At 37.6% G+C, this 11,317-nt stretch overlaps 1 protein-coding gene and 1 pseudogene across 2 annotated transcripts in view; one reads left to right on the top strand and one right to left on the bottom strand.

Moving 5' to 3' along the window:
- LOC107741854 (transmembrane protein 62-like) overlaps positions 1-11,317 on the bottom strand; it is a 28,353-nt gene that overhangs the window by 10,223 nt on the left and 6,813 nt on the right. The window contains exons 7-14 of one of the 2 annotated variants that reach the window (XM_016554661.1): positions 9,805-9,927; positions 9,482-9,637; positions 9,143-9,302; positions 8,412-8,525; positions 8,017-8,101; positions 7,803-7,898; positions 6,908-7,026; positions 6,512-6,834 (exon numbers count right to left, since the gene is read on the bottom strand). In XM_016554661.1, coding sequence (XP_016410147.1) covers positions 6,514-6,834; positions 6,908-7,026; positions 7,803-7,898; positions 8,017-8,101; positions 8,412-8,525; positions 9,143-9,302; positions 9,482-9,637; positions 9,805-9,927 — 1,174 coding nt within the window. In that variant the 3' untranslated portion in view covers positions 6,512-6,513. Of the gene's footprint in view, positions 1-4,862; positions 6,835-6,907; positions 7,027-7,802; positions 7,899-8,016; positions 8,102-8,411; positions 8,526-9,142; positions 9,303-9,481; positions 9,638-9,804; positions 9,928-11,317 lie in introns of those variants that run through there. The other variant, XM_016554660.1, reaches the window with a different exon arrangement.
- On the top strand, positions 87-2,949 carry LOC107741855 (prostaglandin reductase 2-like; annotated as a pseudogene).

Here is an 11,317-nt window from a genome sequence, read left to right as displayed (position 1 = left end):
TGTAATAGTTGCATTATAGATAGCTGCAAGTTCTGACAATTCAAGTTTTCTTTTATAAAAAATATTAAGTAATAAAAGAAGGGAAAATGTTAAATGTAAAAAGAGTTGTCTTGCGCTCCCGACCAGGTAAACCATGTTGATGATTTTGCTAATTTGCAAATCATTAACAACAAAATGTAGTCCACTAATCATATATATTTGTGCTGCATTTCGTCTCCAGGACTTCAGTTAATGTTCTTTCCCAATATATGATTAGGCAAAAATGGTCTTCCAGTTCCAGAGAATTTCCGTGTAGATGAGATTATGAAATCCTCCGATCTGAAAGAAGGGCAGGTGTTAGTCCGGACACTTCCTCTCAGTTGACCCTTACATGGTGAGATGACCTTGCTTGTGTTTATTATCACTTATGTGGTTTGAGTTTTCTTGAAGGAAATCCATTCATTTCGTGTGGGAAATATTCACTATATTCATATAGTGAATACTTCCTTCATGAAAACTCAACCTATAATCAGTATACTACCAGGCATTAACTTATTCACTCATGCATGATACAATATTAACACCAAATTCAATGCAGCGCTGTCGCATGAACGATGATACTGGAGCTGACTACCTGTTGCCATGGAGATTATAGGAGTGTGTGGATGGAGGTGGAGTTGGTGTAGTGGAGGCCAGCAAGAATCAGGCATTATCTGTGGGCGCTATTGTCACCTCCTTCAACTGGCCTTGGCAAACCTACAATGTGATGGACGGCAGCCTTTTGCAAGAGGTATAATGCTCATTTTGGCAAGTTTGATTAATAGACTTCATGTATATGGATAGGAGGTGTGTATGGATATGTGGTGTACTCGTTCTTGCAGGTTGACCCAGAGATGGCAGATGGTCACCTGAGCGGTGGGCATGCCTGACCTCACTGCTCTTTTAGGTGTGAGAGAGAAGGGTCATGTGACTCCAGAAACCCACCAGACGATGGTCATCAGTGGAGCAGCTCGAGCTTGTGGGTCGATTGCTGGACAGGTAATATGTAAGTGGATATAAGAAATTGGTCTGTTCTCTACGGGAAGAGTTAGTTTAGAATTTATTTAGGATAAATTCAAAATTATCATGGTGATACAACTGTCCTGAATCCATAATTAAGAACAGAAAACTCATTAAATATTGAAATTGTCAAAAAGTTTGTCAAAAATATTTTGTCTACCAAATCAAAGTCATGTGGTGCTACCAACATGAAGAAAAAATAAAACAAAAAAGGAAATGTTATCATAGACAGGACCCCTGCGTGATTTAATGTCAAGATCAATAATCAATCAGATAATTTAAAATCATACTTTTTTATGAGAAGACAAGTTTAGTTCAGGTTGTAAAATGTCATCTGGTGTGAATCACAGAAAACTTAAAGGAGACATTATGCCCCTTTTTACAATATGTAATATAAGTCTCTGGTGTCCTCGGAATGTGTCTGTAAAGTTTCAGCTCAAAATACCCCACAGATCATTTATTACAGCGTTTCTCAATCTTAGTCCTCGTGCCTCGTGGACTGGGATTGGGAAACGCTGATTTATTATATAATTTTCAAAATGCCTATTTTGAGTGGAAGCAGAAACACGCTGTTTTTCGGGCCTGTCTCTTTAAATGCAAATGAGCTGCTGTTCCCCGCCCTCTTTTCCAGAATAGAGCTGGGTCATTACATCTCGGACCTGCTAAAAAACATCTGTTTTGGTTCTGATTATCATGTTTATCGCACTGAAATCATGCGTTTTAAACCATATGTATTTAAACTATCGTTTTCTCAGACGCTTGCAGAAAAAGGCTTATCAAAACAAAGTTACTGGGTTAATCTTTTTCACGTTTCCTTGGTTGGTAGATGCACCGGGGACCTGGAAAAGTCAGATTTTCATGATATGTCACCTTTAATAATATTTATGAATGCAACATAATTTGGTATTATATTGAGCACTAAATGTCTCACTATGTGCTTCTTGCATAAAACAATATTAAAAAGTTTCAAATGTTTTGCTCTTTCCTTGTGATATATGCCATGTTATTTTAACTTTGCTCTCTGTTGTTTAAGATCGGCAGATTGGATGGCTGTGAGAGAGTCGTGGGGATTTGTGGTTCCGACCAGAAATGCCAGACCTTGGTAACAGAGCTGGGTTTTACAGCAGGGATAAACTACAGAAAAGGAGATATCAGCTCAGCGCTGAGGGAGCACTGCCCCGCAGGCATTGATATATACTTTGACAGTGTAGGTGGTCCCATCAGCGATGCCGTTATATCACAGGTACGGTATGTCCTACCTTCAGTTTTTATGTCAATTTCTTTGGGTCGTTTGTGTTAAAGTAATAGTCACACTGTGCAGATGAATCCCGGTGGTCTTGTGATCCTGTGCGGCCAAATATCACAGTACAATAAGGATGTGCCTTACCCACCTCCTCTTAGTGAGGATACCCAAGAAACTTTGCATCACAAAAACATCACAAGGTACATGAAAATAGCTAGTAAAACCTACTTTGTTGATTGTATGTATGTGTATGTGTATGAATGATCATATTACCAACTTGTACGCACTACAGTATGTTCACAGGGAGAGATTTGTTGTATTGAACTACATGGAGAAGCATGAAGAAGGTCTCATGCAGCTCAGTCACTGGGTAAAGACAGGCCAGATAAAGGTAAATCTACCAGTCATGTTTCCTCACACGAAAGACGCCACAAACCTTTTGTACATCGTATCTCTCCTCTTCATTTTACAGGTGTTGGAAACTGTTGTAAATGGAGTTTATTATTGTTATTATTTTCTCATGTGCCAAAGTTTACTTTGCATACATATTGTATGAACCGTCTGTGTTTATATTAATAGATGTATGCACTATGCATATTTCAGAGGCGTTCTGCTTCATGATGACCGGAGGCAACATAGGTAAACAAGTTGTCAAAATTTCAGACTGAGTCAAACATCTGCATCAGGAGGACATGTGGTGCAGTCATTATAAATCTGGGCTGGTAATCGAAAGGTTACCAAAAAAGGTCTCTCAAAAAGACATTTGAGGTTTCTCCAGTGGGACGGTCCCTTTAAGTGTGCTGTAAGTCAGTTTGGATAAAGGCATCAGCTAAATGACAAGTTGACCTAACATGTTTAAATAAAATAAAATTAAAATGAATCTAATAATGTTTGCCTTGCTCTAAGTGTCTATTTAAAAATAAATTCAGTAATATACAGATAGTACAAAGCACTGCTTAAGAGTTGACACTGAAAATCCACATATAAAGTTTGTTTATGAGTGTTTGGGGATTTTTAAAATGTTTTTGAAAGAATTCCCTTATGTTCACCAAGGCTGCATTTAAAAATACAGTCAAAACAGTAATATTGTGATATATTATTATGATTTAAAAGAACGGTTTCCATTTTTAAATATTTTAAAATGTAATTTATTCCTTTGATGCAAAGCTGAATTTTCAGCATCATTACTCCAGTCTTCAGTGTCACACAATCCTTCAGAAATCATTCTAATATGCTGATTTGCTGCTCAAGAAACATTTCTTATTACTATCAATGCTGAAAACAGTTGTGCTGCTTAATATTTTTGAGGAAATGGTGATACATGTTTCAAAGAACAGCATTTTTTTGAAATATTTTGTAACAATGCTTTGTAAAATGTCTTTTTTTTGTCACTTTTGATCAATTTAATGCACCCTTGCTGATTAAAAGTATTATTAAAAAAGTAAATAAATCTTACTAACCCCAAACTTTTAAACCGTAGTGGATGTGGCAGGTATCAAGACTAAGGTGGCTAGTTCGAAAATGGCTCTATTTGATTAGTAGTAAATTAATTGCACTTTTCCTCTTAAAATATTTTAAGATATGAAAGTCTTGCCTTTACATGAAAAAGAAACGACAAAAACAAACTATAACTCACAATATGAAACCCCTTTACTTTGTTGTACATGGATACAGCCAGATAATTCAATTCAAATGCAAGATGATTCAGAGTCGCAGAAACATGACAAATATAAACTGAGGTTGTTTCATGTGGAAAAAACAACATTGTCAGCTGTCGTCAAACTCCAAGTAAATATGTATTAATTTTTCACTGATTTTGTGCCTTCCACAAAACAAATGTGAACAGCACTTTCCGACATGAGTGGATCTACAAAAGCCACGTGACCACAGAAACTTGAGAATGCACAGAAAACAGTGCAGAACAACTGGAAGGAATATACATTACAATATCAATGTGGATGAATACAATAAAATAATTCAAAAATTAAATACAGTAATTAAAACCAAATCACATGTAAGCAGATATTTCATCATCAAACATTCAAAGTCCTATTGGTTCACCACAAACACCGAGTAAATGTAGAATCTTCTAAAAATGTTCGTCCTCACTATCATGTGCCTTAAAACTGCGACAAAACTCTTTCAAAATAACATTCAGGTCATTGAAAGACAAACTAGAGCAGCCTATTGTTCAAGTCTTTACTTTCCTGAGAGACAACAGAGACCTTGAGTGACCCGACACAACAGGAGTGTCAGTGAATCCACCAGAAACTCTTGTCACAGCTCTTTCTGGCACCTGTCAAGTGGATTATGAGGGCAAAAAAAGACAGACCTCGATGACAACACGGTTCCTTTTTTCAAACTAGCTGATTTTCCCACTAAATGGCCATTGTCCTTAGCTTGTTTTTGTGGTCTGCAACTGTGCAAAACCAACTATAAAAGAGCTGCTTCACAACGTTTCTCTAATAAACGTGTAACAGAATTGTGCACATTTGATTGTTTCCATGTGTTCAGTGTTCTATTCTATATGCTACATTGGGATGTTCCCTTCAGCAGTCCAAAATGTCTGGCTTTAATTTTCAGCATGTGTTTAAGTGGCCATTATTAAATGTATTAACACTATTAACCATAGTGCAACAAAAATGTTCTACATTCATGCTCTTCTATATAAATATAATGGTTCCATCCTTTTGAGATTAGAGTCTTTTGGAATATGCATTTGAATAAGTATAATCAGTTTACAGAGTGAATTATTGTTCAAAATCAAGTTCTTACACTGTAAGACGATGGATAAATCTTACAGCAGGGCAGGGAAGAGGCCAACTTTGTGTTCCATACCAAAATGTATTACACGGCTCTTTGAAATACTTAAAGTGTTAGTTTACTCTAGTTTAAATTCTGTCAACGGTTACTCGACCTCATGTCATTCCAAACCCATTAGACATTCATTCATCTTTGAAACACAAATAAAGATTTCTGTCCCTCTATTGAAAGTTCATTCCAAAACAATGAACGTAAAAAAAAGATGAACAAAAGTCCTACAGGTTTGGGTGAGTAACTGATCACAGAATTTTCAATTTTGGGTGAACTATCCCTTTACTTCTGACAAATTCTTGCCAACGTTGGCATTCTGCGTCAACTATTTTTTTTGTACGATGACTGCTAAACTATACAATTTAACATTGTCCAACGCAATTTCATGTCCCTTTTATCACGGTGCAGTTTTCGTCTAGCAATAAAATGATAAAAGCTCAAATTCAATATTTATCTTGTTAATTAGTGGTGTAATAAGTGGAATAATGTATAGTCATCTGGTCATTATAGTTCTGATCGTCTAATCCAGGGGTGACAAATTCAGCACTGTCCTGCAGAGTTTAGGTCCAACTCTTAATTTAACACACTTGAACCAAAGTAATCAGGGTCTTCCGACTCACTAGAAACTTCCAGGCAAGTGTGTTGGAGCGAAACTCTGCATGATATTGGCCCTTCAAGAGCAAGATTGGACACCCCTGGTCTAATCTGATCGACCGAGCAGTGTTCCGTTACGCTCACATACACATTAGTGACATGCAAAGCTTGATGCTTTGGCTTCTTTTGGAACTATTTTCATTGGTGGAGAAAATAAAGAAATAATGTATAGCCGATAATGACCAGCTTCATCCCTTAAATGATCCTTTACATTTTATACCTCGTCTACAGGTGTAAGCAAATTTGGTGATATCATCCTCTCTTTACAGTGTAGTTTATATGCATTAAAACAATATGAGAGTACTCATACTGACTGACCTCTCGGTGAGTGGTGGCAGTTTCATGCAGAAACATTGATTAAGAATATCAGGCAGTCTTATTCCTTTCTTGATTGCTCATCACAAATAAAAACAAACATAATCTGACGAGTACATAATGCACAGTTTATCAAAGTAATAGGTATGCTTAACTACACACATCTGGACTTAACACTGCTTGGGTTCACAACAGTGAGAACTGACTACAAAAACTACCAACGTGTCTTAGTGTCAAAGGAAGATCAGAACCAGGTTTGCAACGGCTCCGTCATCCACATGTGATGCCATCATCGCTTCATATTAACTAAAGACTATTTTTTCTATCCTAACGCGTCATGGGAACGATTGGCAATTCGGTGACCGTGAAGACAGTGGTGAAAGCAGGGAAGAGCTTGGCACAAAACAATGTCCGTCACAACGATACAGGTGAAGGCCTCTCTTCAACCGTCACAACGGCCGGTTGGTCTTGCTGCCACCAGAGAAACTAGGAGGCGTTCCCCACCATGCCCTGTACACCAACAGCAGGCCCATGAGCAGAGCCCAGGTACGTACGGGAGACAGGAAGAAGGCCAGTGCCCCATAGGTCTCCAGCAGGAAGTAGCAAGAATAGGCCTGCCAGATCATGAGGACCAGCATGCCTATGTGCATTGCCAGAGTCCTCCAGCGGCTGCCTGGCCGACAGAAATGCGAGCGGAAGCTGGTGCCGCGACACCTGTGGTGAAGACTCCAGCAGAGGTAATAAGTGAGAGGCATATTGAAGAAGAGCACCTGTGGATGACAGATGACATGTTACGACTCATCCCTTACGATCAGTATGATCTGCACCTAGATCTGGAATTACCTGTATGACTCCCACGACATAGGTCAGACTGCCTTCGAGGAAATGCCCGTCCACAAACACGCCAAAGGCAAAGCAGGCTCCACTGTGTCCATCAATGACTTCCCCAATGAACCATGGCCCTGAAAAACCAGTAGACTAAAAGCACTGTTCCTTCTTCACAGTAATTGCAAGGACATGTTGTGAGTTCATCCTGACGCATTTTCATTGCGCTCTTGAGCAAACCAAGTAGGGCTACACAATTATGCTCATCATTTCCCTTGATACTGTAATCATGATTATTCATTTCAGGTTGCTTCTTTTTAAGTGTCACAACAAAAATGACACCTAACCCCCCCATTTACTCACCCTCATGTCTCTCTAAACCTGTATGACTTTCATTATTCTGTGGAACACAAAAGAAAATATTTTGAAGAAAAATGCCTTTGTGTTTTTTGTCCATACAGTGAAAGTCAATGAGGCCCAAATAAAGTCAGTGGACTCCACTGACTTTCGTTGTATGAACAAATAATTTTTATTTTTAAATATCTATGTTTTCCACAGACGAAATAACTGTAATAAGTACAAGTTTAGAACAACATGAGGATGACTAAATCTACTAACAAGAGTTGACCTGTATTGAATGCTGTAATCGGCACTTTCACAATTTTATTAGATTTTTATTTTTGGGTTATCATTTTATTAGATTACTTACAGCCCCAAGGTCAAGGGTCGGTTATGGGAATTTATAAAAACTAAGAGGCAATTATCTATAATATAATAATGATGTGATTATCACTCATTCTCTCTTCTGAATGGTCGGATGGAAAAAAAACTATTTTCTGTATTAAAAAAAAAAGATTACAGGCCTTCTGCAGTGGTAGCTTAAATCACTAAGTGGTGTCAGGCGGTGACTTACCTAATGCTGTACACAGGTTGAACAGCAACAGAGAGTAGAAGAACATGTTGCTCTTACTGACAAGATGCAGGGACATCCACGCTTGAGAAGACAGTCCTGATTAATTATAAGAGCATATAGTATCAAGTGTCAATTATGCTTTGGAACTATGAAAAACATTTATATTCATTTATAATGACTGAAGATTTGTTATACGTTAATACAACAGAAATACCTCTTGTAGAAGATACAGGCATAAATCTGAAGAGCACAAGCCCAGAAAGGTTTAGTAATACTATTGCCACAAAGGCAATCCGTGCCTGTGGGACACACACACACACACAGTCACTGAGATGCATGTAATATTAATTAACAGCAAACTATTAACAATAAACTTTTTATCATTTACTTTTGTGGTAAATGTGTTTTATGTAGTGATTTTATTGTTGTACTCTTGTCCTAGACCCAGACTTTCAATCTTAAACTATGAAAATCTACTATAAAAATATGAATCGTGATATGTTTAAAGCTATAATAATTGAACTTAAGAGTGAAGCAAATAGCCATTTCAATATTTATTGTATAATAAATTTTTCACCATCACACGATGACCTGGTTTCATTCTCGTACCAGTATGTAGTGGTCTGTGAGGAGGATGAAGGACTGCATGAAGCCGAAGCTGGGAGTGAGGTCTTCCTCCAGTGTGAACTGCTGCTCTCGCACTTTTGAGCGACCTGCCGAGTCCTGGGACAGGGAGACAGAGAAGAGGTGAGAAAAGCTCACACTGTGCCATTTTCTTAAAAGAACACTACAACCATTTCTATATTTAAATAAACAATTGCGATGCAGTTGCTAAGGTTCTGAGTTTAACCATGTTGCTTTGTGGTTGCTAGGCTGTTCTGGGGAATGTTACTTTGAGGTTGCTGAGGTTTTCTTAGTCGCTTTAAGCATTTTGTTGTTCTGTGTTTTTTGGTTGCTTGCTTAAAGGCAGAGTAAGTGATTTCTGGTAGCCGTCCCATGCACTGAAAGCTCTCTCCTCCACATCACGAGTAGACACTCCCCTTACTGCTGATTGGCCTCAAGTTTGTTTTGCTATTCGGCCCGAATCAGTTTTCTAAAGTGTTTTTGAAAAATCACATACCCTGCCTTTAAGTCCATTTCTACAATATTCTGGTCTCCAGATATTACGCTTACAAAGTCTACAGGACTTTTGCACAATTTGTCATCCAACAGGCAGAATTTGTTTGCCCAATTGTTTAGAAACACAACAGCACACCTCTTCTCAACAAGCCGCGTGATTTGAGGAATGAGTGACGAGTGATGCTTAATACTAGAGCTCGGGGTTTGTTCAAATCACCTACCTCCACTTTAACTCTGATAGTGTGCAGCCCAGTAGCATATAGCGTTGGATCCCATTGCAGCACGTATAAAGGACCCCCTGCGCTAAACGCTTTCCCCAGTGAAGCTCCATCCACACTCACACGCACAGCTGTGATTGAAGATTCAGAGAAAGCCAGGAGCCTACAGAACCGACACATTCAGCAATAAGTGCAACCCCAAAATATGACATTCTTGGTAGGACAGAACAAGTCATGCATGTAAGAAATAAAAATGAAAGTGAGGTTTGGATGAGAGACGATAATTTTTCACAAGTCAACGTCTGAGCGCTTGAAGGTTCAAGAGGACACACACAGAGACACCTGATGTGCGTGGAACTGCGGCTACGACCCAGAGGCTCCACTCCTGGATGCAGGTACTGGGCGTCTTTGGGATTGGTGATCAGCACAGCTGGCCAGTCTTCAAACGTCAAGTCAGTGAAACTAAACAGGTCATGGTCAAAAGCCAATATCCTATACCTGAGCCCAGGAAAAAATGCATGTCAAAGCTTTTTTATAAGAGTTAGGGCACAATGATATGAGTTCCTCTTAAATCAGCTGTTGTGCTTGTATTTGCTAACATAGTCAGCTATATTTACATCATGCAGCATTCCCTTGAGCGTGGGCCTTGTTCTTTCTGAATTTACCTGCGGTTTTCCATCCAGTCTCCCAGCTCTAGCTCCAGTGTGCCTCCTTGATGTCGACTGTGCAGTACCGGCATGAAGCCTCCTAGTGTATGTAGGTGCCCACACAAATACGCCACGGCTGTACTGTAAAAAAAACAATGGATAAAATTCGAGATTCAGCAGAATATGATGAATATGACATTATGAGATGTAATCTGCAATCTAGTGCCTCTTGTTAGCTTTTCAACATTATTCCTCACAAGTGTTTAATATGACTGGCACTGAACATGACATTATTAATACAGCATATTCCCAGGCCTGAGTGCCAAACGTTGCTTTCAGACCAGAATTCATGCTAGAGAATCACATATAGGGTTTAGATGTAGGTCAGATGGCCAAATAGACATCAGACTTAGAATGACATTTGAAAAGTGGCCCAAATCTAGTTGCAGTCTCAGACGGCACAGTCACAGGCCATCCACAGGTCACTGACTGGTTCTGATTCATACTGCACACAAAAATTGTAAGCCCTTTCCTAATTTGCAACATAAAGGGATTTTTTTTTAATCACAAAACAACTAGTGTCTACAAGGTTATATACATACATACATACATACATACATATATATATATATATATACATATGTAAAAACATTTGTATTATTACTTTTGTGTGGACAGAAACAAAAGTCTTTATATAACAAAATCTATTATTTTTTATTTTTCTTGTGTTTTCATTACAATCTTTCATAGATACTTGATGCTGTAATTAAAAATCTATAATTTTATTAATCTACACCACTGTTCAAAACTTTTACATTGTTTCAAAAGATTGCTACCTCAAATAAATGCGGTACTTTGGAATGTATCAAAGAGTATATCACAGTTTCCACTAAAAATATTAAGCAGAAATACAGTTTTCAGTAATAATAAGAAGAAATATTTTTGGGCATCAAATCAGAATATTAGAATGATTTCTGAAGGATCATCTGACACTGAAGACTGGAGTAATGATTGCTCTTCCATCACAGAAATAAGTTACTTTAAAATATATTACTATAACAGTTAAAAATCTGATTGACCCAAAACTATAAAAAGTAAGTCTTAATACATTTTTGATATATATCATAATTTATATTATTGTATTATTATTTTTATATGGACTAAAACTCACAAACACTATATGTGACCCTGGACCGCAAAACCAGTCATAAGGGTCAATTTTTCGAAATTGAGATGTATACATCATCTGAAAGTTTAATAAATAAGCTTTCCATTGATGTATGGTTTGTTAGGATAGGACAATATTTGGCTGAGATACAACTATTTGAATATCTGGAATCTGAGGGTGCAAAAAAAAAATCTAAATATTGAGAAAATCACCTTTAAAGTTGTCGAAATGAAGTTCTTAGCAATTCATATTGCTAATCAAAAATTAAGTTTTGATATATTTACAATAGGAAATTTACAAAATATCTTCATGGAACATGATCTTTACTTAATATCCTAATGATTTTTGGCATAAAAGAAAAAT

This window comes from Sinocyclocheilus rhinocerous, unplaced genomic scaffold (assembly GCF_001515625.1).
Source record: "Sinocyclocheilus rhinocerous isolate Xijiao unplaced genomic scaffold, SAMN03320098_v1.1 scaffold1157, whole genome shotgun sequence".
NCBI lineage: Eukaryota > Metazoa > Chordata > Actinopteri > Cypriniformes > Cyprinidae > Sinocyclocheilus > Sinocyclocheilus rhinocerous.
The sequence above is the reverse complement of the archived record's forward strand: the minus strand, read 5'-3'. Positions and strand labels throughout refer to the sequence as shown.